We start from the raw sequence: 25956 nt of genomic DNA, 5'->3' as shown, positions 1-25956 counted from the left end.
TTCTCAGGCAAAGCAGCCAAAACTCAAAACACCATCCTTGAGATATTTTGGGAGTGATTCTTTTTTTTTTTTTTTAATTTTTTTTTTGGCATTTACTCAGGTTATGAAATCCAACAGCTGTACTTTGATCACTCTTCACAAGCAGGAGAGTGGAAGGGATGGAGGGGTGTGTGCTCATCCTCCCGGAAAATCACCGTGGAGGAGGACTCTCCATCCCTGCCCACACCTGTGGCTGTGGAGACCATCTCCAGCTCACCATGGCTGTGGTCAGAGCTCTCTGAGGAGGCTGCTGGGGGTTTTAGCAGCACCAATGCAGCTCTTGTGCTCTAAACTCAACCCTATTTTTATTTCAAGGGGATGCAGAGCTCTGGTGGGCACCTGTGACTATAGTCCCACCCATCCCAGCTCAGCAGGTTTGATTTTCAACATGACCACAGCTGGACCTTGGACACACCCAGCACTGACCTGATGGGTGTCACAGCTCCAGCCCCAACAGATCTGGGAATTGCAGCAGTCCTGGGCAGGGGTGAGGCCCCTCCCTGTCCTGCAGAACAGCATGAAGCCACTGCTTTTTGGTTGCCAAGCAGCAGCCACACGAGTCCCAGGCAAGAGCAGCTGCAGCAGAGCAAGCAGAGGTACAAGAGCCCTCCAAGTCCTGTAGATGTGGCACTTAACTTCAATACAGGAGTTTCCAGCCCAGCCCTGTGACTGGGGCAGCCACTCATCACTGCAGGTGTGCAGAGCCCAGAGTAACCTCAGTCACCAGCTTCCCTCTGCTCACTGGGAAAAGCTTGGGTCACTAAAAGGACACAGACATGGGGGACCAGGACTATTATTGTCACTGCTTTTAGTGAAGGAATGGGACTCTCGTCGGGTTAAGAATGATTCATTGTTCAGATAAACATTAGTTTGAGAGGTTGTGAGATTTTAAAGGAGTAATCAGTTATAGTTTAAATTAGTTATAAATTTTTTGTTACAAGAACTTTTTAATTTCATAGATAGTTGTTACAAGGTTTATTTTGGTATTTGACTTATCACTGGCACTTAATTTTGTTGTATTGTGGGTACTTCTGCTCAATGGGTTTCTGTCACATGATTACACATGTTTTTATTATAACTTCTAAACTCTTAGCTTACTCTATACAACCACACCCCTCCATTATAAACTCTTTACTATCTTATCAATACAGTTTCTCACTTACTTAAGGCATATTCTTACTTACAACTACAGAAACATAAGTTTTTGATTTTTCTACTTAATGTCTGTATGCTTTATTTTTTACATCAATCTAAGCTCCTTCCAAGGCAGCAGATCAAACCCTCCCATACCTGTAGAAGTTTCCATCTTTCCATTTCCCACAAATGACCCCAAAGAAAAGGGACAGAGCTCACACCAGACACAGGCCTGACTTGGGATCAGTTTCTATTCCCACCAATATGTTTGAGAAAGTGCCCAGCATTAAGGGATTACAGCTCTGGGGGTTTAGAGACACACTCTCACATCCATCTGCACTGGGTTTCACACAAAAGCCTTGACAAAACCCCAAACCAATAAGGTCACCTCTAAGCCTCCTCTTCTCCAGGCGAAGCAACCCCAGCTCCTTCAAACGTTCCTCACAGGGTTTGTGTTCCCAGCCCCTCTCCAGCCTCTTTGCCTCCCCTGGATGCGCTCAAGCATCTCAACGTCCTTCCCAAACTGAGGGGCCAGAATTGGACACAGCACTCGAGGTGTGCCCTCACCAGGGCCGAGTATGGGGGGAGAATGACCTCCCTGCTCCTGCTGGCCACACAATTCCTAATGCAGGCCAGGAGCCATTGGCCTTCTTGGCCACCAAGGCATGTGGCAAGCACATTTCTCTGTCTCTCAGGATTTTTCATAAAGGTGCACAGAGAGAAATGAAAGAGAAAACAGTTTCTATTTCTGCCCCTTGTTTTTTCTCTTGTGGAATGTGTTTGGAGAATTGTTTACCTGGAGTGAACACTTGGTTGGATCCTGGTGGATTGTTTGGGCCTGATGGCCACTCAGATCCACCTGTGGCTGGACTCTGGCGAACAGGGTCACGAGTTGTGAGTTAGTTAGATATGATAGAGAAAGTAGCATGTAGTTTTTAGTATCCTCTTTTATACAGTATATTAATGTATTATAGCATAAGTATAATAAAGAAATCATTCAGCCTTCTGAACTAAGCCAGACATCAGAATTCTTCCCATTGGGTTTGCCGACATCTACAACAAAGGCACACTGCACTCTTTCCCTCCACAGGGCTCAAACTGGGATTGGTGCCAGTGGAACAAAGAAAGCCGCTGCAGCCTGCCCTGGGCAGGAGCACAGAGGGTGCCAGCAGGACAGGGGGCATTTTTAGGGCACCTCCAGCGTGTCACCCCTGGTCTCACCCTCAGAGATGGGTCTCTCAGAGCTGTGCTGAACATCCATAAATCTTTTTAGTGGGACATTAGAGATGGCCCTTCCAAATCCTTTGTATCTTCATCCATCAGTCAGCTCTCTCTGCTGGAGAAGGTCCCTTCCATCCTGGAGAGTTTCAGAAGTAATTTGGAGACATCTCATCTTGCCCAGTAATTTTGTTCCTTATTAAATATTGCTAATGACAGGGTTTTAGACTCTCAACCATACATTCACTTTCTGTTCTAGTATAAATTTTAATCTGTCTTCCCTCTTCCTCCTAGACAAGTCTTTAAAAAATTACTGGAATAAAAAGGAAAGCACCAAGTAATTGAAAAGAGCTGCTAAAAGCAGAAAGGAAGGAAAGCTAAGGAAAGTTATAATGATTGAAAAGTTCAATAAAATCAGAGGAAAGCAGGAAAAATTTGGATTTTTAATGAAATGGATGGCGAGGTGCCACTGGTACATGGCAGCAGATCCCTGGCAGGTGAGCTCTGTTTTCCCAGCTCAGGTCAGGCTCCCACCTCCATGGGCCACTTCAAAACCATCCCTTGTTTAAACTAGAGCTGCATTTTCTCCTCTCCATTCACCCTCAAGCTAAACCTTTTCATCTGCTGTTTTCAAAGCCCCAACCAATAAAATGTTGAAACCAATAAACTGTTTGTGGGGGAAAAGTTTTCTGAAGAAAGCAAGCGCAGAAAATTATGTTTTACCAAAAGCTACAGGCAGAAAATGGGAAGCCTGAGTTGAAAATCCCATGCAGATGAATCTTGAATAGTCTATTGTCACCACCATAATGAGCACATACATGATTAATGAAAATATTTATCCTCATAACTCACTGCAGAGAGTTAATATTTAATCCAAAGTCCACGTGAAAGCCCAGCCTCTCCTGGTTCCTCACCTACCTTCTTGTTTCCTTGGAAATCTCTGAGCTCTGCCAACTGACCTGAGATTTGGCTCTTTGGGGCTGGCTTTTGCTGGCTTTCTGCGTAAGTCCCACACCTTTTGATCCCGAAATCTCTGCCACCTGGGACCTACAAGGTTTCTCAGATAATCCCGTGGAGCTGCTGCTTTGTAACGTACCTCACTTTGATATTCAAGGCAAAGCTGGACAGCCCACACATGAAAAGACATCCTTCCCTTTCTTCCCAGGCTTAATTCCATCTGCAAATTAAACATATCGAGGCAGATATTTATAGAGGAGTGCCCTGATCCTCCCGGGAGGGCCCTGGAGTCTCCAATGTGTAATTTTGCTTTAGGAATATGATTTTAATCTTGACTTTTTTTTCCGAGGCTGGTGGCAGGAGAGGAGAAGGGCAGGGAAGGGGGAATGCTGGAGGTGGGGCTCTCCTCTGCCACCCCACAGTTTGAGCCCTGGGCTGATGCAGTGTGGGGTGGCTGGATGTACCCATGGGCTCCAGGCTCTTTCTGCTTCCTTGTCCTTGTCCTCTGCAAAGCTGTTTCAGGACATGGGCCTTTAAAAGGTGACAATTTTTACTTTTGAAAGGACAAGAACAAGGCCTGTAAAATTTGCCAGCAAGAGCTTTCAGCTGTGACTGACAAAAAAAGCCCGAACCAAACTGACCTCCTTTAAAAATGGTGCACAGATTGAAACAACTGCTCAGCCCTGGGTCCTGCTGGCCCTTTGTGACAAGGAGCTCTCACAGAATCATCCATCCCCCTGTATCCCAGTCCTCCACCCCACATTTTCACTGTGGGCGACCCCAGCACTAAAAAAAAAAAAAAAAAAAAAAAAAAAAAACCACAAAAAGGGAATATTTTGGCCCACAAAAAGGGAAGATTTTGGCTTATGTCATTTACAGATATGCCCTAGAGCAGAGGATAAAGGACTTTTATTTTGTTTCCCAGTTAAATATTTTCATTTTATCTTCTTGTTAAAGAGTAACTCAGTGCTATTCTTTTGCCCAGCATCACTCACTTAAACATCCCCCTGATGGGAAGAGTTCAGGGGAGGGAAACTTGCAGGAAAGATGGTTTCAGTAATAATAAGAAGGAGGACTTTGGCACATTTCTGCATACTATGAGGAATGTCTTTAAGGTTCAGTAAACTTTTGGAGTCCCTGGGAAGCTGGTAATATGCCTTTGAAGGAAGTATGACTTATGAAATTGCAGTTTTTAGCTTAGCTGGGTAATGTTAATGAGAAAATATCATGGGCTGCGGGTGGAAGTCTCCCGAATCCCATAAGTTAGGAGTAAATTATTCTGTTTTCCTAAATGAAGCAGCACCGTGCAATGCTGCTCCTAAATCAGGCTGATGGTGAGAATTATTTATTAATTTGTGAAGGTCCAGAGAGAAGCTCAGGCAAATAAATACAAACTAAACTGCGTGAGAGAGTTACAAACTTGAGCCTGCTGTGGGCATGGAAGAAAAGGGTTTGTGAGAAGGAACAGGAGGGTTGGGACCAGCACCTTGTGTGAGTGAGGAGCTGGGGGAGGAGGGACAAATCCTTCTTTCTGCTGGAGCCACAGTGAAGATGATCAAAAACCCCCCAAGCTTTCAGCTGCAGTGCAGCAGCTTCCCTGTAATTAAAGCTTGAGCTCTGCAGCCCTGCCTGTGCCTGCTGCAGCCTGGCAAGCACATCAAAGGGAGATGTTTCCCAGAGGACAGCTCCCACATCAGGGAATTCAGGGTTTGATGCACACCCCGGTGTGTAAGTGATGGCCCAGCAAAGCCCCTGAGCAGCAGCTCCCACCGAGCAGTGATGCCACATCCCCCTGGTGCTCGCTGCTGCCCTGGTTTTGGGCAGCTTAGCTTCACCCAAGGGAGTCCTCTGGGGCTCCCAGCTCCTCTGGGCTCTGCAGGTACCACACAGCTCAGCTTCCCCTCCTGCCGGCACCTGGCCTCCTACCCAGAGAGGATTTATTCCTCCCTGAGCAGGTCTCACTGATGGTGTTAATCAGGGAGATGGACGAGTACAAGCCCGTTTATTGTGCACTGTGGGTGAGTGTAAGTCTGTGCCAGTGCCTGGGAAAGCAATCAGGAGAAGGGAGCGAAAGGAAGAGGAGGGAAGAGCAGCATTGTGGGTAAATATGTGCACTTCTGGTGGTGATTACCCTCCAAGTAATTAGTTTTTAAATCAGGCAGACGTTTCGGGAACTACTCGCTATGAGCTGCTTTAATTATTTATACTCCCTTCTATTCTTATTATTTATAGTCGTCCTCTGGATGGAGATGCTCTTTGGAACCTGACCCATCTCCAGCCCTCCCTGGCCCAGCAGCCACCTCCTCCAGGGCTGCCAGGCACCCCCAGAGCCCGGCTGTGCTGGGGGGACCCCTCTCCCTCCCAGAGCCAGGCAAGGCAAGGAGGGCCCATCCTTGCTGTGGAAAGCTGCTCAGCTCGGTAATTAAACTCTCACTCATCTTCATTTCCCTCATTTGTTTAAGTGAGGCCACTCAATAAGCCATTAGTGCAGGGTCCTTTCTGCCAGCCAAGGCATCCTGAGGCACATTTCCCTTGGAGGGTGTGGGCAGGGGGAGCAGCTCCTTGCCGGCCCCCTCCTCTGCCCAAACCCTCCCCATCCAGCCCCTCCCAGGTCATTCCTGGGACACTCTGGGGAGCCAAGGGGGAATTTTGCAATGGCCAGCCCTTCCCCCAGCTGGGATTTTTCCCACAGCACCACACAATCCCCTGTTCCATCAGAGCATCTGGTGTTGCTGTTCTCCCTTCACCAACCCCACCTCTCTGGAGCTTCCCAACATCTGGAAGCCATTCCCTGCACCATTCCCATGAAGGGACCTCCGACCCCTTGAGCTCCTCCTCTGACCTAAACAAAAGCTGCCCTTACTGCTGAGCTGGGGAATTATTTTGCCTGCTTTCCTCTCTCTCCATCCACAAACCATTTCTCAACGTATCACCAGGACAGCATCTGCCTGGGAAGCCCTGGAGCATCCTCTGTCCCCTGTCCCTCCATGGACACACTCCGATTCCAGCCTCTGCCTGGAGAGCCCCAGAGCATCCTCTGTCCCATCTGCCTCCCATGTTCAGACACCAACAATGAGGAAAACTGCAAAAAAAAACCCCAAATCCCAGCACATGAAGAACCACAACATGGGGAAAAAACTGCTGTAGGCTCCTCCAGGAGCAAGGCCCATGGCCCGTGTTTGTAGTTACTACTACACGTTGATTTTCCCTGCTCCCTCCCTAGGAGCTTTTGTTCTGGGTCTTGCTCTGGTTACAGCAGTGAGAACAGCTTGACTTTGCTGCTCCTCAGCCTGGAATCCTTTGTGAGCTGTGGGGTGAGGGGGATTTGGGGTAGGGCAAGCACAGAACTGCTGTGCAGCTCAGAAAAGGAAAGGGTATTGATGGGGATGGGTTTGGCACTGGGGCAAAGGGGGTCCTCACTGCAACACCTCAGTGGATGCCACGTGAGATGAGACAATTCACTGCACCAAAACCCAGGTGCCGGCAGAAAAGCAGAGTTAAAATGCACATAAGCCTGTCCTGTGCTCTAAAGCCCCACAGGAACCCGACCTGAGTGCTGTCCTGATGGGTTTGTTCTCATCCAGTCCCACACAATCCCAGAGGGGCTGAGGCTGGTAAGGACCTCTGGAAGTCACCTGCTCCAGCCCCAGCTTAAGCAGGGTCACTTAGAGCTCCAGGTGGCTTCTGAGTTCAACTACTCAGGGGGAAAAAATACAATAAACACGTGAGACAGAGATTAAACCAGAGGGGACAGTGTCAGATCTGTGACACCAGGGAAAAACGTGGTTTCAGGATGGCAAATCTTCCAAGGGAAGCCAACTTCCAAGGGCATCCCAAGGCCAACCCTGCATCCATGAAGAGTTTTGAAGACCACCTGCCATGGAGCCAAAGGCACGTTGGTGTGAAAGACAAGCTCCTGCCTGCCCTTGAACTAGGGGCAGCCCACTTCTCCATAAAAGCACCAGGAAGCACCGTGGGAACAGCTCCACCATGGAAGCTGAGGGACAGGATCCACCTGCCTCCCTCAGGATCGGGCTGGCTCCATCCCAAAGGTGCTCAGCAGAATCAGCTCCTGCAGTTTGTAGAGTACCCGGGGCAGGTATCCAAGGTGGGATGAGTCAAGGGGGTCAGGAATTATCTTTCACCCTAAACAGGGCAGTTCTGGGGCTGGACTCTCCCATCACCCCCAGCCCTACAGGGTCCATGCAGCAACGATTACACCAAGGCTGGGAACAGACATTTCCAAACAAGCCTCCTTCTATTTGCATTTGAAACATTTATTTTGGGAAATACATATTAAACACTATTATTTATACAAAAATGGACTAAATTTTCATAATGCTTATAACCCCCAAAAGGCCATTTTAATAGATCTGGATGAAGGGTTTTTTATTGTATTATTTTCTTTTTTTTTTTTTCCTTCAAAAAAAAAAAAAAAAAAGTCAGGTTACAAAGGAGAAAGCAGCGTGACTTGCTTGGCCCAGCTTGAGATACCAACTAGAGGAAAAAAAAAGTTTAAGATGGCATTTGCAGAAGTGCCTCACACAAGAGGTTTTTCTCCCCTTTCAGTCTTTTTTTAACACTTGAAATATATATTTTTTTTTTTCAGTTAATACATTTTTTGTTGTTGCTTTTGCTAAAATATAGCAAGTCAGCAAGTAGAGAGTTGCTGTTCCCCAACAGCTCCGTGGGACTGTTGTGGAGGGGGGATATGAGTGAAGGGGAGAAGGGATTCTCACAATGCACCCCCCTGCCCACACCCCTTTGGCTGCTCGGGGGGGACCTCGGGGGAGCCCCTGCAAACCTGGGCATCCCCAGCAAGGGGAGAGCAACCTCCTCCCTCCTCCTGGTCACCTGTGCTGAGCCAGGCTCTGTCCCCCGTGGGTTCTGCAGGTGCCTTCCAGTGCTAGAGGATGGGACACGCTGCCACTTCAGTGTGTGCCCCCAAAAATGGGTGATTTGCAGAAGTTTTTTGTTTTTTTTTTTTTTTTTTTTTTTTCCCTTAGAGAGGATTGAGAGACTGGTAGACACCAGAAAGGCAAGGGGAGCTGGGGAGAGGGGCAGGACTGCAGGGCTTTGCTCCAGGACCCCCTGCTCCTGTGTCACAGTGCTACCTAATGCTTGCAGGATCTGATTTACTGGAGACACACAGAAAGAGAAAGGTCTGGGGGCAGAGCAGGGGGAGCAGCACCCACAAACACCCCCAGCCCCCCCCCACAGCTGCAGGGCTCGGTCAGCACATGCACAGACCCCCCGCACAAGGACCAGCAAAACAGAAGCATCTTCCCTGGACACAGAGGGGACCCAGGAAATGAAAAGGAATTTACAGACACCCAAGAGCCTCCTCTGATGTGGGGAAAAGCCCAAGAATCACAAGGGTCAGGCAGGACAACCCTCTGCCTCCCACCACTGCTTTGCAGAGACAAAGTTCCACGCTCAGCCCCCTCAGGACAAAAACACTCAGAGCCTTCAGGGGACAAAGACCCACCCAACTGAGTGACAAATAAATACACAAGTGTTCCCAGGACATCAGCCACAGCTCTGGCCCAAGGGAGAGGGAAGGAGAGTCTCTGTGGAGGTTCACAGCCTTCTGCAGGCTGCAAAGACAGGCAAGGCAGACCCTCCCTCCCCTCTCCCACGCTATTGCAAGGTCTCAGTCTGAAAAGGCACTTCTCCCAAAGCAGGTCGCTCTGCCTGGCCGGGGGTCGGTGACAGGCGAGGTGACACCTAAACACTCCCAGTTTATTGCATGTAGACAGGGTACAGGGGCTGGGTTGGGGGCTGACGGGTCCCAGAGGGCTGCAGAGAGCTCAGAGGAGCAGCAGGAGACAAGGATGGCACTGGCTTGCTCTCTTCATCCCACCGTACCTTGCTTCCGAAGGCTGCATTCACCTGGAGGAACCCTCGCCTTCAATGGACGGAGAGGAGCCCCTGCATGGAGGGGCTGCAAGGGCTCCCAGGGCACCCCAACCCTGCTGGCCCCACAGACCTGCTGCCCTGGGTTCGGCTGTAGGGCCACAGCTGGGGGCAAGCGAGAGCCCGACCTCCGCAAAGGGACGGTCCCCGGGCCAAAGACGCCGCTCTGGGGGCTGAGCACAAAACTCAGGGCACAAAGTGGGGGGAGAGCGGCCACCCCGCTCCACGTCTGGTTATTTGGTCAGTTTACATGGCAGGGGGTCAGGGAGCAGGGCAAGAGGGACAGTGGCAGAGGATTTATATAAAAATAAAGGGGGAAGAGGGGAGAAATAGCGAGCGTGAGCGAGCAAGGTCCTGGCTGCGGCGAGGGACGGTTACATTTCGTTGGCCACCAGCTCCTTGTCAGCCACGCCGTTGGACAGAGAGCTCTGGCCCTCGTTCAGCCTCTTCACCCTGTAGGCTTCAAAGTGGATGTTGCTGGTAATATCCTTGATGTTCTGCATGTGTGTCCTGCAGGGAAGGGAGATGGAGCGATCACACCAGCCCAGCCTCTGTGCTCCAGCCCTCATCACCCCAAACACCCCCCAGTCCCAATGTCCCCTCCTGCCTTGCTGGTTAATGGGGCCTTTAGGGCACAGGAGGGAAGTAAAGGCAATAATTGGCAGCATTATTGGGCAGCAGGGGCTGAAGCCTTCACTTGTGCCTGGGGACACAGGACCTGTGGCTGCAGAACACGCACCCAGGGAGATCCCCACCCTGCCAGTCCTGGGTGAGGTTTTGTAGCCCCACACAACTCTGCCAGCAACAGACCACGTGTCCAGAGTTTACTTTGCAGCCAAACTGGGGTGGAGCCCAATGCCCCCTCTCCAGGAAGCCCAGGGGGCTCAGCCTCCCTCTCCCCCACAGAAGGGACACTTCTTTCAAGAGGGACCAGCCATCACCCAGACCCCACAACGAAACCCCAGTGAAGGGTGATGTCTTTGAACTGGGGGTGAGATCTGGCACTGGTGAGAGGCCACTAAGGCCAAAAGCTGCTCACAGATGACCTGGAGCCACACTGCCAGCAATCCTGGAGTGTGTCCTGACCCCTCCACTGCTCCTCTCCCCCCTGAACTCAGCCCCCAGGGAGTGGGGCCACCCCTTGCAGAGGGGCTGCAGAGTGGCAGCGAGCCAGGAGGGAAGGCAGGGATGGAGGGATGGAGCAGCAGAGCAAAGCAGCAGCTGCTTCAAGCTGTGCTGGGCCGTCCCCTTTCCCTGGATGCCACCTGGTGACCAAAGGCTCTGGGGACAGGGCACTGACCTGATGAGGAGGTCCCGCAGGTAGGCGAACTCACAGTGTGTTGTGTTCTCCACTGGCAAGAGAGACAGAAAGCCATCAGTGAGCCCCCATGGCCACCACCTGGGGCAAGCAGCACCTGGGGGCTTCCCCAGCGTGAAGAGGGCTCAGATGGGCTCTGACACCCCGGGGTACAAGTGCAGGACTCAGGAGTCCTCTTTGCTGCTGTAAATCTGGCACCAGGTCCCTGCCCCAGCTCAGCCCTGGTGAGGTCAGACTCAGCATCCACAGCCCCTTCCCAGTGTCCCACCAATGAGGGAGCTCCCAGCAGCAGCCCAGCACAACCCCCAGCACCCCAAACAAGACAGGGGAAGGGCTGTGGTGAGCTGTGCAGTGAACACCAGGCGTGTCTCCACAGAAGTTTCATCTGTAGCTCAGCCATGAGCATCCTGCAGTATCCCAGGCACGCTGCTGAGGGCTGCCAGGGCTGTGCAAGCACATGAACTCCTGCTGTCAAAGGCCTCTGCTGCCAGAAGGAGGAGTGCTTGAATATGGAAAAATCAAGGGGTGCTGCTCCACCACAATCAGTCTGACAGATGCTATTTTACCCCTAATTTTACTCAATTTAGAGGAAGAACTGCTCTTTAAATTTTTTTTTACCCAAACAATCCTGTATATAGAATAGTAGAATCCTTTATGTTGGGGAAGACCTCTAAGATTGAGTCCAACCATTAAACATCATGCAGGAATGGCAAAACACAAACACTGCTGTGCAAAGGCTGCCTGTGGCCATGGCTGTGTCCTGGGGGTCTCCCTGTGCTGAAGGCAGATGCCTTCACAAGTAGAAGGTGAGGGTTTAATGAATCCCATTGAACTCAGAATGTTCAGGGACACAGCACGAGAGGGCAGCAGAGCTTCAAAATACACTGATTTTCCCGGCAGCTTTGTTAAACCATCCCTCAGCACAGGAGTCCTATTAAAAAGACTCGTAAATGAGAGGAACCTGTGAAGTGAAGGGGAGGAAGATGAGAGGGGTGGCACTGGAGATGAGCCAGCTGGCTGCCAGAAACCATCAACAGGGAAATGTGTAGATGTGCTGGAGCCAGGAGCTTTCATCTAGCCTTTAAACCATGATTGTAAAATGGGGGAGAAAAAAGGGAGATGCTGATGGGAAATGGAAGAGGGAAGAAATCCCACAAGGCATGAACCAAAGGCATGTTGGGGGGTACAGATCCCAGGGGAAGGTTCCAACAGGGGCTTGAGACATGGGGTGTCACTGGTGTGCCCTCAAATCCTGCCATCAGGCAATTAAATGTGCAAGAAGAACAAGGCAGGCCACGAGACCCCCAGAAATGTCCCCTCCAGCACTCAGCAGCCCCCCAGAGCACACAGAGGCCCAGGAACACAGCGCAGGAGCATTGGCCAAGGTGTTTCCAGTCCTCAAACGTCAGGAAAATTATCTTTTTTTGGAGGGGCAGGGAGGAACCACATCCAGCTCAACTTCTACTGCAGGTTTTGGACTTTATTGCCCTCTGCCAGGGCAGGGAGGTGGGCTCAGATGGGGAGGCAAGGATGAGGTACCTTCAATGGTGCCCCACTTGGTCTTCCTCCCAAGGATTCTTCTTCCATTCACCTGGTACTCCTGGTCACTGCCCACCACTGCAAATGGGATCATTTCCTGTGGAAAGAGAAAAACAAGGCTGTGATTTCTTCTGAGAACTGGTCAGGAAACCAAACCAGTGAGCAAAGTCCTACATCCTCCTTTTTCCAGGGGGGTTTCATGGGATGAGCTGGTTTGACCCTGATGTTCCTGAGCAGTGCTGCCTGACAGGGCCCACAGGCAGCCCAGGACTGGGTAGCAGCATGTCCTGCACATGTGCCCAGCCTAAAACCAGCCCAAACCCAGCCTAGTCCAGTCCCTCACTGGCAGGCACCAGGTACAGCTGGAACAAAGGGATCCCAAGGCTTCCCTGGGAATTGCCCCCAGCATCTGGCAACCTGTGGCCAACTCATTTCCTGATCCAAGTTGGTGTCTTTGAACTTCAGAGTCCCTACAAGACGTTTTTCTTCCTTGAATTTGTCCAAACCACTTTACAGTGCCAAATAAATGCTGGTGGATTCCTGAAGCATGGAATTGCCAGCTGCAGGCAGCCTACAGGTGAAATTCCATCCCAGAGCTGGGAAGGCTGCTGCCCTAGCCAGGGATATGCAGGCACCTCTGTTCCCTGAGCCTGGGGCGGGGGAAGGGGCCATGGACCCTCTGCTGAGGGCACCTGGCAGGGTGGAGATGGGGAAGGAGTATGGACAGGACACCTTCCCCAAGAGCCTTTCTCTTTCCACCCCTGCCCTGAGCTCTGGCAGGATCCCTGCTGCTGGGCAAACCCCATGGACAGGGCACAGCAGCTTTGGGAAGAAAACAGAGGCCTTTTGGAAGGGAACCCCCAGGACATGCCCAGCCCCTGGAGCTGCAGGGTCTGTCCCAGCCACAGCCCCTGCACTGACCCGGAATTTCTCGTTCACCAGCCGATCTTCAGAGTCCTCATCAAACTCCTTCTGGGGGTACACGTCGATCCCGTTGGCCAGGAGATCAGCCATTATCTAGGAGGGAAGAGCACAGGGACAGGTGAAGGACAGGCAGGCACAGGAGATGCACTCCCACCACGGCAGCTGCTGCCAGAAGGGTCTCTGAGTGATGCCCACCAGTCACAGCAGCAACATCCTCCCTATCCATCCTAAACTCAGCCCACCTGGGGGACAGAGACCTGTGCCACACACCCACCAAGACCTTGCCCTGGAACCTCTGCAAGGTCCTGGTGCCAAGACACAGCTCAGGCAGAGAGTGAGATGAAGTTACATGAGCTGGATGTTGTTTGGGGATTGGAAAATACAACAAGACAACCCAAGCTGCCCAAGCAAAGGGGAACACAGCTGCCAGGCTTGTAACACAAAAGTGAAAAGCTGCTCTCTGGTGTTTGTTTACACTCCTTAGAAAAGGAGCGTGATCTGGGGGGACAAGGACACAGCTTGGAAGGGCAGACTCTAAGGTCTTTGCCTCTGTGCAAGGCCAAGAGATGCTGAAATCTGATTCCTGGGTGGAGACTCAGCTCAAGGGGACCTTTGAAAGATCAGCCTTCTCCTACAACGCTGCAAACCCCAACCCAGGCTGGCAGCAGCTCCCACCACTTCCAATGGCAACAACTCCACACTAGTCCTACAGTGCAGGCTGGCAAAGCAGTGGATCCAGCCCAGGGGATGCCCCCAGCCGGGCCTCCTACCCCTCACCAAACCCCACACTGGGTTTAGGGGAGCAACTCAACAAAGCCGACTCCAGGGAGCACATTCCACTCCCTCAGCACAGCACTGGCACCAACCCACAGCCAGGCTGGTGCTTCACATCCCCTGCCCACCCCATTCAAACCTGAAACTTATCATCTTTCTGAACAAGCTACACCCCAGATGCAGAGAGGGCTCTGCTTTTGGAAGCACACATGCAGGCACACTGGAATGAATGAGTGGAAAAGATCCCAGCCTGTGCCCAGCTGGCTTGATTTCCTGCCCTCTCATCTGCTGGGAGCAAACACACCATGTGGCTGCGTGTTCTCCCTCCATCTGAAAGGATTTGGGAGGTCTGGTTATAATCAGGAAGCAATCAGAGATAGGGTGAGCTCGTCCTGTGCTGAGCCAGTGCAGAGCAGCAGAACGGGCACTGTCTCCATGGTCTTCCATGGTATCAGCAGCCAAGGGTGCCCAGGTGACATCTGAGGTCCCAGACTGACTTTGTAGCACCAGAGCCAGCCAGTCACCTGCAGACACAGGGATGGGAGCACTGGTAACCTCTAAGTTGGACCCAGCAGCCCGCAGAAGCCACCACAGAGAGCAGATGTGGCACTAAGGACTCACCCCTCCGTGTCATGGAACCACCCCTGGCTAAGCTGTGCATTACCAAGGGAGAGGCCCCTAAAACTATCCTTTTGGCAAGACTCTCTTTCCTTTTACTTCTCCCAAGTCAGACTCATGGATCAAGGAGCTTGGTGGTTTTTACTTCTGCAGGGAATGCTGAGGCCATCACGCCTGCAGCCACATCCACCACCCACACAAACGGATTTACAGTCCCTTACCAAACCCCCAAACGGGCCACCTCCACCTCTCAGAGCGCAGCCCATGCCTTGCTGTGGATTCAGACAGCCCCTCCTCAGCTCCCAACCACGGGAATTTCATACCTTGCTTCCCTCTTAAACCTCACCCAGCTGAGCTCAGCAAACCCACACGTTTTTGACTGGTTCGTGTATAACAGTGTATCAGTGCACGATGCTGCAGAGGGAGGCTTTTCCAGCCCCTATGTGCATCAACCTCCCAAAATAACAGAAACCAGCCTGAAAATAACAACAACAACAACAAAGGAGGCAGGAGAAGCAGGCCTGGAGCTCCAAACTTATCCTGTACTGACAAAGATCCAAGAGAAACACAAGAAGTGCTTGGAGAGCAGGCCTACCCTGCGGCCACGCGGGATCGCTCCGAGCTGCAGCCGGAGGAATGCGCTGGGCTCCCGGCCAGGCCCTGCCTGCACAGCCCTGCCAGGAGAGCCACGAGGGGGGCAGGGGCAGCAGGGGATGGGCTAGCACCGATGGGAGCCCGGGGAAGGGGCAGCAGCCCCTTACCCGTTGTTTGAAGTAGTCCCTCTCCTCCAGCGTTAGCGTGTCGGCTTTGGCGATCACCGGGACGATGTTGACCACTTTGCTCAGGCGCTTCATGAACTCGATGTCCAACGGCCGGAGCCTGGAAAACAGCAGGGAAAAGGGGATTTGCACTCCTGGAAAACAGCAGGAAAAAGGGGATTTGAAAACAGCAGGAAAAAGGGGATTTGCACACCGAGGCTGCTGCAATCCCCTGGCAGGGAGGGGCATTTGAAGAGCAGACAGAAAAGGAATCGCTTCCTTTCAGATAGGACAAGTAAAGACATTTTCTTGAAAGCACAACAGCAAAGAGAGGGTTTGACAACACTTTAAACATTTCCCTTTCAAAGCTGCCGCTATCGCCTGTGAACCCTCCCAAAGCCCTGTGAAGTGGCAGAGGGCTTTTATCTCTGCAGGGCCACCGAGGACTGCAGGAACTTGCCCAGAGCTACTGGCGTCCTTGGAGCAGCGATGAGAGCAGGGCGATGCTGGCTGCAGGGCCAGCCCGCTGCCATGTACAAATCAAAGCCTGCTCCAGCTCTATCCAAGCTGTCACCAGCCATCCAGGGACAGCACAACGTGGAGATGGCCACAGCTGGCTGTCCCTGCTCACACTCCCTCCTGTGCTGAGCACCAGTTGCTTGGAACAACTTAATGAGAGTATTTCTGAATACCTCGTTTAATATCTGCTTCATCATTTGCTCCCAGAGTATTTGGAAGCACCTGTTACACTGGTGGTACCAAAGCAATAAAATGTAAATTAATATTTATGCAAAATATTTATGTTGTTCAAAGTGATATAGATACTTTATCCAGAAAACTTCATGCTGAAGGTTTATCATATGTCTGCACAGGATTTTGATTTAGGGAGCCTTTAAGTTCTCCATCAATGTCACACAACAATCTGTGATTCATATTGGTCTCTAGATTTCTTTCAAAAGGTCATACAAAAAGGTTGTAAGAAAGGGTTTAATTTAAGCAAACCCTAAAGTCTGTGGTTATGCACAAGCTGGGAGTGCCTCTCACATTCATCAGCTGGGATTAAAAAAAGCTCTGGACATTCTCCAGGGGCTCACAGAGCACAGAAGAGATGCTGCTTGTTCCAGAGGGCGAGAATGTCAGAAAATCTTTACAACAAAAGTCTCAGCAGAGGAAAGCTGCAGGGATTGCATAACCCTAGTGATCAGCACCTCGGGAAATCCCTCCCTGCTGACAGCACTGACACAGCTCCACTTCCACACTGCTCCACATCCAAGGTCTGCAGACAGCGATGAAGGCACCTGGCCATTATCACCCCCCTGCTCCTCAGTCCTTCCTGAAGGTATTTTAACTGCTGGGGGTTCCAAACCAGAAGAAAACCCTGCTTGGGACACCTCCAGGTGCTGCAGGTCCCCCTCGGTGGCTCTGAAGGTGAAGGGGACATGCAGCACAGTTGAGTAGGTGTTGCCTTGAAAAGGAAATCTGGAAGCCCCAGGGTCAAGGATCATCTTTGGGCAGGAGGTGTTTGAAATGAGCCCTCACTGAAGGGCCAGGAGAGCACCCACTGCCAACACTCTCAAGCCAAACCCCACCAAGGCCTCCTCGGGCCATACAAAGGGCTCAGAGACCCCTGCAGACCCAGGCACAGGAGTGCAGAGGGGAAGGGACTGATCCTGCCCCTCAGCAGCCACCAGGCAGTGTCCCCATCCCACGGGGACACCTCTGCCTGGCTCCAGTGCTGAGGGAGGGACATTCAGCCCCAGAGAGACCCACTCAGCTCCAGCTGACCTGAAAACAGCAGCTCAAGGCTGGCCCAGAGCAGCCAGCACTGGTGACCCAGCTGAACCCTCCCCTGGTCATCCCCTCTCCCAGGGATGGAGCTGGACTGTGCCAGGTGGATCCTGTCCCCACACACCAACAACACACACAGCCCCGAGCACATCATTAGCACAGGGACAAACGAGGTCCTAACACAAACACAGGGTCACAGATCACCCTGGGCCCCAGGAAAGAGAGGTTTTGGCTATTAAAGGGAAAAAAGAATAGAAAAAACCACAAGGAACCCCCCATGGACACATCTAAGCTGACTTGCTGCTGGCAAACATTGTTTGGAGCTCTGCATAATGTATTTCCCAGACCTCCAAGGAAGTAATGCAGTAATGCTCCTTTCCCAGCAGAATTCTTTCCCCTCCTCTCTCTTTGCTATTTTCCAAACAATTTTTCTCCTCTAAAAGCTTCTTCCCCACTGAGCCTGTGTTCCTGCCTCTTTCATCAGCTTTTCCTTTAAAGACCAGGATGCATAGGGAGCCAATGCAGATGAATCCACAATCAGGCAGACATTAGAGTTTCAGCTCAATCTACATGTTAAAAGCTCAGTTCCATCCCTCAGATCCCTCACTCATCCCGAGGATGCCACAGTGAGCCAGGAGAGGAGGCAGAGCCAGGGCCTCCCCACACCCCTGCTGTGTCCAGCAGCATCCCCCAGGCACAGTGACTGTGTCCCATCTGCACGCTGGCACCTCTGACACAACTTTCTGCTCCCATGGGCTCCTGCAAGTGCCTCATCCACAGAGGCCACCTCCCTGCACCACCCTGAGAATCCCCAGCAGAGCAAACTGTATGTTTTTAGGGTTCTCTGCAGGTTTCTAGATATTCTATCAACTCCTGCTAGGTAGGAAAACCTCCAAAACCTTAATTATGTAAAAGGAAATTAACCTTTTCACTAAGAACAATGCCTGCCTGTAGCTACACATCACATTCATGTGAAGACACCATGGATTAAGGTGGTGACGTGCTATTTGCTCCAAGCATATCACAGAAGAGAAAGGAAGGCTCAAGAAAAAAAAAACTAATCTATTTTCCTCCCCTTCTCCAAATGGTCCCTGATATTATTAACTTATAACATAAATATTTTGGGCTTTGCTGGGAGGGGTGGAGGAGCTCAAAGGGGAGTGGATGGGCTGGAGCAGGAGGTGCAGCATGGGCTCAGACCACACTCCAGGTGGTGCTGGTTGTTCCCTCATCCCCTCCTGCTGTGGCCTTGGGGGAGACTGTGCAGCTGGGCATACCTTGCCAGGGCTGGGCACACATTGTGGTGCCCAGGACACACATTATTTCTGCCACGGTGCACAGACAGGACCTAAGCACAGGCTCATTCCTGCTGGCTCCTCTGAAATGCAGTTACAGGAATCAAAATCCACAGTGAGCTGTGAAGTTATTTCCTTTTGGTTGTGCCCCAGACCAAACTAACAGCAGGAATTTGAGCTGTGTGTTTAGCAAACACCAGTGAGGACCCAGCTGCTGCCCAGCCCCATCACCTGCTCCAGGGAGCTGCTGGGCACCTGAGAGGGGCAGCCAGAGGGCAGAGAGAGAGTAGGTGGCAGTTCCTGAGCCACCAGCCCTGGTAGAGGCAGGAGAGGTGCTGATGAGGCCAGGGAGAGTTCCAGAGCCATTCCTGAGCTGAACAGAGCTTTGCAGGGGTCAGAGCAGGGATATTTATTGGGTGGCAGAGCCCAGCCTGTGCAGCTGCAGCTGGAAGCCCCTGCCAGCACCATCCTCAGCCTTCACAGGCACAGTTACACGGGAGTGTTACAGGCTGTATGTGAACTGGATGGGCTGCAAAGCCTGTCCTGAACTCCCTTGTGAACCCCCTCATGCAGCAGAAACTTCTCTGCTGATTAACCCTGGAGCTGCCTGGATGGGAGGGCCAGACTGAAACTGAGCCAAGCAATCCTCTGCTCCGGCCTCCAGATCTCTGCCCCAACTTTGCTTTCTTTTATTCCCTACTCCTTTTTTCCTAGGAAAAAGCAAGCTCTCACCCCAGGCTTAACCCAGCTGCCTGCAGCATGCACAGGCAGCCCTGTGCCATGCCCACCCACATCACCAGCAGCATCTCCCCAGGCAACACAAACACCCCGAGCAGGCACATCCCAGGAGGGCAGCACCAAGCAGCTGGGATGGCGAGTGCAGCATGTGGATGGTGCCATGGGGGTGCACTGGGGTTCTCTGGAGCTGGGTGACAATGTGCCCAGTGCATGTCCCTACAGCTCTACCAGGCACTGCCAACCTCCCAGTCACCCCTGGAGAACCACAGCAAGCACCTCAATGCCCTTCTCATACCCTGCTGCAAGGGACCATGGACCTGCTGCCTCAGCCAGGGCACAAACCTGCACCCAGCTGTGTGTGACAACCCCAGGACAAGGCTCCCCACCAGGATCCTCTGCTACAGCACTGTCACAGCAGCTCCCCCCTGCAGGAGAGGTGCCCACGTCACCCTTCGCTGCGGAAAGCCTGTCCACTATGATGAGAAACATCATTTGGGCTTCACAAGAGGGCAGAAAGGAACTCTAATGCCTGCTTGAGCTCTCAGAGAAGCAAAATTTCCCATCAAGCTCCCCCTTCCCAGTGGGGTTTGCCCCTCAGGTGGCAGGAGGGGATGGGTGAGCCGGTGACAGGGGGAACAGCCCCAGCCAGGCTCTCAGCCTGCAGGGAAAGAGGATCAGCACAGGGCTCAGCAATAACAGCCCCCAACTGCTGGGCTAGCTCGGATATTGGAAACACATGTTCACTGGAGAGAAGGAAAAAAGGCAGCTGAAAATCCACACAATTGCTGTTGGCCGGCGGGTGAGAGAAACCAGAGCACGGCTGGAGAGGCTCCGCCGGGGGACACAGAACGGGGCTCCACATCCCTGCCTGCACTGCCAGGCACCCAGCACGCCCAGCCCTCTGAGCATCTGATGTGTTCTTCAAGAGTTAACCAGCCAGAGGGCTGAGGAAAAGCTGGAGCACAGCTAAAGCTGCAAGTCAGACCTGCCGAGGCAGGGGCTGCAGATCAGGGGTGAGATTAGTGGGAGCAACATGTTAGACTGGCCTAAAAATGTCATTTCCCTTTGAAACCTTCTCTGTCTTATTGTATTCAACCATAAATGTTTCGTCAGCCCCTCTGCTCCTGATCAGTTACACAAGAGGGGCATTACTGGCCCATGCAGTCATTTTATTCCAGTGAAAGATGCATTTTTGGTCTACCCACTGACAGAAGCAAAACAAAGTCTTTTCTATTGGAATAAATCTCCACATGGGGAAGTGGAAAAGGCTGACATTAATACAGTGCTGGAGGCTTAAGTTTACTTTTGAAAACAGACCCAAAAACATCCCCAATGCAGACAGAGCCAGAAGTGGAAGGAATTGACACAAATCAAAAGGAAACTTAGGTCTTGTTTTCTGTTGTGATACTTTAAGTCGCATTTTTCAAGACATTTCAAGACATTTGCCCCAGATTTTCAGGGTGGGCTGTGTGCCTAGGAAGGAAAAAATAAAAAAAAAAAAACAGAAAAAGAAAAAAAAATAGAGCAAGATCTGGGCCTTCTGATGTTGTCACTTGAGAAGTGCCAGAGCCAGGAGAACTCTGGACTGAATAAACAGCATCCCACTTGCAGACTAGTCAAACAACCTACAAAATACCCTTACAGGGTAAGGGTGCTTGCTGCCTTGGAAGCACAAGGAAAACTGGCTTCTCCCCTTACAATTTCAGGGACAAAGGAAAAAAAAAAAATTAATGTTCTGCTTGCAAAAGCAGCCTCTCCATCCAATTTGAGACCTGTGTCCATCCTTGGTCCAGCAAGCCAGGTGACCACAGCAAATGCAGCAGCTCCTAGGAGCTCAGTGAGAATTTCATGGCTCTTCAGAAAACACCACATTTCTCTGGGGTACTGTTAGCACAGCAGCTCTGCTGAGTTATTGCAAGACCTCCAGATGATACAGCCCTGAGGATGGCTTCAAGCTGTCCTTGAGCTCCTGAAGCCCCAAAAACCATGGGAGGATCCCAGGCAGAGGTGCCCTGAGGGCTGAGCTGCTGGGCCATGGAGAGGGAAGGCCGAGGGGAGCAGGGACAGCAGGGTACGTACGAGTGGCCTGTGGCTGGGATGAAATAAATACAGCAGTGCACCCGCGTGTCGGGGATCTGCTTCTTCCTGTTTATGTTGATCTCCTCCTGCAGGTACTTCTCATACTGGTCGTTGATGAACTTCATGATGGGCTGCCAGCTGCAGAGAGAGGGCAACACAGGATGGTGTGAGGGACCTGGACCACCCTGACCTTCTCTATGAAGCAGAGTCTGCAGAGCCCAGGATGCTCAGCATCTCCTAAATCACAAACCCCAGGTGTTCGCTGCTTAGCAGCTCCAAGCACTGCTGCAGGAGGGGATTTACTGGCTGCTTTAGACAAGCGAGTGCCTGAGAAGTGCTCCCTTCTCTCCTCCTGGACCCAGCACAGTGCTGGGACCATGCCCTGGCTCCTTGCAGGGTGCCACAGCACAGGAGCATGAGCAGAAACAAAGCCCACAAGCTCAGCCCAGCTGGTGATGGGGACAAGGTCTGTGCCATGGGCCAGCCCTGCCCAGCCTGGGGGCCATCCCGCAGAGCCAGACACTGTGCCAGGGATCCTGGGCAGAGTTCAGCCTCCAGAGCCACATGAGCAGGGTCTGGGGACTGGCCCTGCTGGCACACAGCTGCTCCCAGCCACAAACAAAGGTTGTCTCATGCCTGGAACAGCAGGATGTTTGTGGCTCTCACGGGGAGCATGGCACTGCTCTGCCACCACAACAACCTCTTTCCTGCTGCCAGCAGAGCAGGGGGGCACAGAGCCAGGCTCCAGCCCTGGGCATGGGGTCAGGGTGTGCTGGGGCTCTCCTGCCCTCCCCCTGCACCCAGGGCAGAGGGACAGCTCACCAGTTCTCATTGTTGATGTGGTCCCCAAAGCCCGGCGTGTCGATGACTGTCAGCTTCATGCGAACCCCCTTCTCCTCAATCTCTGGAAGAGAGGAAAGCTGGGGTGTGATGGGTGCTCTGGCCAAGCCCACCCTCCCAAAATCAGATGCAGGGCTGGAGCTTGCTCCCAGGGGAGAAATGCACCTTCACAGCTCTTCAGAGGCACAAATCAGCCCTCCAAAGGGATCCAGCCCCATATCCACCCTGAAATGCCACCCCCACAGCCACCTCACTGATCCCTTCCAACACAATTAACTCAATGCTGGTGAATAAATAAAAAACAGATGTTTTCTCAGCCCTGCAAGCATCTCTAGATGGTAAAAGCCTATTCAGAGAGATAAGAATAGAGGTTTATGGAGGTCCAAAACTCTGTGAGTCCCCAGAGACACAAGGCAGAGCAGGACCTAAAGCCAAAGCAGCAGGTGGGACCTGCAGAGCCTCACCGTGAGTGATGGATTTGATTTCAATGGTCTTGGGGATCCTCTCCTCAGCAGCTGGCTGTACAGATTTCCGGCTGATCTTGGATTTGAAGAGGGTGTTGATTAACGTGGATTTCCCCAAGCCACTCTGACCTGGAAGAGAGCAGGATAACCCAGAGTCAGCACTCCCTGTTGTGTCAGGGGCCAGGGGATGGGGCTGCTGACAGACTCAGCCTGCACCGGATCTGCCAGAGGGATGGAGGGAGGGACGAGGAGCAGCTGCTCCCCTGCAGCTCCCCTGAGCCAAGGAACTCCAGTCCAGTCCAGCCAGGAGGACACTGCAGGTAGCAAAGCCCCTCCCTGGCTCCAAAGCAGCAAATCAAGAGCTGGTTCCCTGCATCCAGGCAAAACCCCAGCAACCCCAAGGACAGGCAGACAGTGCTGGGGGTGTTTGAAGAGCTGTGGTGATGCTCAGCAGGGCACGGGGACCAGGGAACCCCAGGAAAAAGCTTCCCAAAAGTGTGCCTTCACTCTCCTGCAGTCTGCTCTGTCCAGTTCCACAGGGAAGGCTTTGGAGCAGCTTGGCAAGCCTTTATCTGGACAGGACTAACAGCAGCAACAATCCTCCAAACATCAGGCCTGCTGCATCTGCTGCTGCTTCCCTGACAGACTTGCTGCTGCAATCGGCCCAGCTGGCTGCACAGACACAGGTCCACGCCAGGAGCTTCTCTGAATCCCACAAACAACAGCAAGAAGCACATGAGATTCCACAACTTTAGAAAAACAGCTTTCAGGAAAGCATTTTCATGCTTTATATCCCAGAGCTGATGCTGATCTGTGTGTAAAGAACACCAGCAGCTCCTGACTCTCCAGGAACAGCTGTCCCATGAGCTTGGAGAATTTTCCAGAGTACAGAAAACAGAATTAACTCCTCAAAACCCAGGGAGCAGAAAAATATTAACTCCTGAAAACCCAGGGCCCCCCGCAAACACTGCAGAAATCCTGCACACACCATGGGGACCCAATGGCCCCGTTCTGCCAAGACATGTTACAGTCAACTATCATGGCATTGCCACCAGCATGTCCCTTGTCCCACAGTGTGTCCCTAAGCAGAGTCAGCAAGGGTTTCACCCACATCCTTCAGGGTCCTGGCCCATCCAGGCTGCCAAAGCCAAAGGTAGGACCAAACCAGCATCACCTCCTGGCATCACCCCACTCCCTGATCAAACAACAGTTTTAGAGCTGAGTTTGCAACATCACCAATGGCTGCAATCCAGCACAGGAAAACTCTCTTTGACTGTCACTGTGGGGCTGTAAGAAACACAAGGACCAGGCTGGGGGGAAGCGTTCCCAGTCCTCTGCTGCCTAAACACACAGAGTCAAGCACTAACAGGCCTGGAGCTGGGCATGCAGAGCCAAAACAGAGCTCTCTGTGCACCACTGCTCACCCTTAAATGGAGCACCTCGGGAGAGGGGAAGGCTGTGTGACACACTGAGGACAGGTGAAATCAGGGTGACACACTGGGGACAGGTGAAATCAGGGTGACACACTGCCATGGTTATCTTTGTGTCTGTCCAAGCTGCTGCAGCTGCACTGCCTGGAAAGGGACCAGAGGTGAGAGCCACCAGCAGCCAGGATGTGATGTCCCACTGGCACCACAGCCACAGGCTGACCTCACCGAGCCACACTGGGGTACAGCTGGGGTCCCTAAGGCTGTGACACAGGCAGCTGAGCACAGGGCAGAGCCCCCTTCCAACAGCCCTGGTTTGCAGCCCACTGCCGTTCCAACAACTGAAATCCAGTGGGAAAATCGCAGCTGAGCTTGGCCACCTCTGCTCTCCTTCCAGCTGCTCTGCACAGAAAACTGAATGCAAAACTTGTGCTTTGGGGTTGGACTTTTAAAAGTTTAGACATTCCTCTTCATCTCTGCAACTTTAGAGGACAAGGGACTAAGCTGACCACAGCCTGCAGCCCCCTCTCAGCTCTGGCTGGGATTGTGAAACCCTTTTGAATGGGGACCTTGCTACAGTGGGGAGAGGGTTTTCACAAAGCCCCATCACAGGGACACGGTGAGGAGTGACGCCCACATGGCAGCAATGCTCAGTCACCTCCCTCCTGTAAGACAAGAGATTGGAACAATTCCAACTCAAGGACTCGCAGCTTAGGCTGGATGGGAGGAATGGAGCTAAACCCATCTCTAGGGAGGCACAGCAGGATGAGGGCTGGCTGCTGCCCCTTCCCCAAGGTGCTGCTCCTCCTGCATCTTCTGGGAGGGCCAGAGCTCGACTTGTTTATGCTGCCCTGGATTCCCAGCCTGTAAAGAGCCAGCCCAGCTCCTGCCAAGGGCAGAACAATGTTTTCCAGGCGTGCCGCAGCGCAGGCCTCCCTACCACACACAGTGCTGCCAAGGCAGAGCTGCTCCTGAACATCCCTCCCTGTCTGCACAGCACACTGCTGAGGTGCTGAGGCAGCACAGACTTCTCCTGGAGGGATGGGAGCCTCCTCCAGCAGGGAAGTGGGAACTCAGCACAGGTAATCTCTCTTTCAGGGTTCCAGGACCAGTGCAATGATTCCTCTGTTTGCAGCAAAGAACTGGATTTGTTAAAACGCCTCCCAAGAACTGATTCTGTTTTTTTGGAAGCTTTCTCCACGGCCTCAGGTCAAATGTAGTGTTCTTTTGAGGGTCTGTGCCTTTTAACACAAAGCCTACAATTCTTAGCATCCAGGGTTCTAACAGCTCTGCACTGACCAGCCTTGCTGTGATCACCCAGACCCAGGAACCTTACCTGTAGAGGGAATGGAAGTATCAGAATGGGAAAGGCTGAGCTTCCTGGAAAGCTCCAGCACACTGAAATCTTTGACAGAATTAGCAAAAACTCTGGATCAGATCCTTCCACAACCCCAGGCAGACCTCCAGGATGCCCTGTGGGATATCCCATAGGCATCACACCTGTAGCCTTACACAGCTCCTCCCGGGAGGATAAGTGATGGTGAGATCCCATCACCACACCACTGGTCACTGCCTGGATTTACTCCCCTCATCCCCCTGCAGCTCCCCTGGCAGACACAGGCAGGGAGAGCTGCTACCTGACCAGCCCAGCCCCAAGGAGCACAGCCCAGCTCACACAAGGGGCTCCACAGCACCAGGTCATACATTAATAGCTGGAAAAGAGCAGAAAAGCCTAATTTCTTTTCCATTTTCCCCTTGGCTGGTGTCCCACAGTGTCTGCCCAGCTCTCCAGAATTTTGCAGTTCAGTGGCTGTGCCACTGAATTTTACCCCAATTGTTGGAGGTATGGAGGTACCAGCAGGGATGAGGGTTCTGGAATACCAGCAGCAGTGCAGCCCCTTGAGCCCTTAAATGTGCCTCTTGACTGCTCAAACCAGGGCAGGACTCCTGGGAGAGATGTCAATGAAGCTCTTGTGAGCCCTGACACCCCTCAAGGTGCTTTCCTCCAGGATGTGCCTAGGGATAATGCACCCCAAGATGCAGGAGGATGAGGATCACATCACACAGACAGCTTTAACTCCAGCTGACCCCAGGCCAGCTCCTCAGGAGCAGGGTTTGCTGACTGCCAAG

General features: G+C 52.3%; 2 protein-coding genes across 9 annotated transcripts in view; both read right to left on the bottom strand.

Moving 5' to 3' along the window:
- Positions 1–25956, bottom strand: part of CD7 (CD7 molecule) — a 203626-nt gene that overhangs the window by 11397 nt on the left and 166273 nt on the right. The gene's annotated exons all lie outside the window — the stretch shown is intronic.
- SEPTIN9 (septin 9) overlaps positions 7605–25956 on the bottom strand; it is a 143599-nt gene continuing 125247 nt past the window's right edge. For all 8 annotated transcript variants that reach the window (XM_068209334.1, XM_068209336.1, XM_068209333.1 and 5 more), the window contains 8 exons: positions 22400–22528; positions 21918–21999; positions 21096–21233; positions 15199–15316; positions 13043–13138; positions 12122–12218; positions 10565–10616; positions 7605–9774 (listed from right to left, as the gene is read on the bottom strand). In XM_068209334.1, coding sequence (XP_068065435.1) covers positions 9639–9774; positions 10565–10616; positions 12122–12218; positions 13043–13138; positions 15199–15316; positions 21096–21233; positions 21918–21999; positions 22400–22528 — 848 coding nt within the window. In that variant the 3' untranslated portion in view covers positions 7605–9638. The remainder of the gene's footprint in view (positions 9775–10564; positions 10617–12121; positions 12219–13042; positions 13139–15198; positions 15317–21095; positions 21234–21917; positions 22000–22399; positions 22529–25956) is intronic.

The sequence above is a fragment of the Anomalospiza imberbis genome, chromosome 19 (genome assembly GCF_031753505.1).
Source record: "Anomalospiza imberbis isolate Cuckoo-Finch-1a 21T00152 chromosome 19, ASM3175350v1, whole genome shotgun sequence".
In the NCBI taxonomy this organism is placed as follows: Eukaryota; Metazoa; Chordata; class Aves; order Passeriformes; family Viduidae; genus Anomalospiza; species Anomalospiza imberbis.
This window is presented reverse-complemented; position numbering and strand designations above follow the sequence as displayed.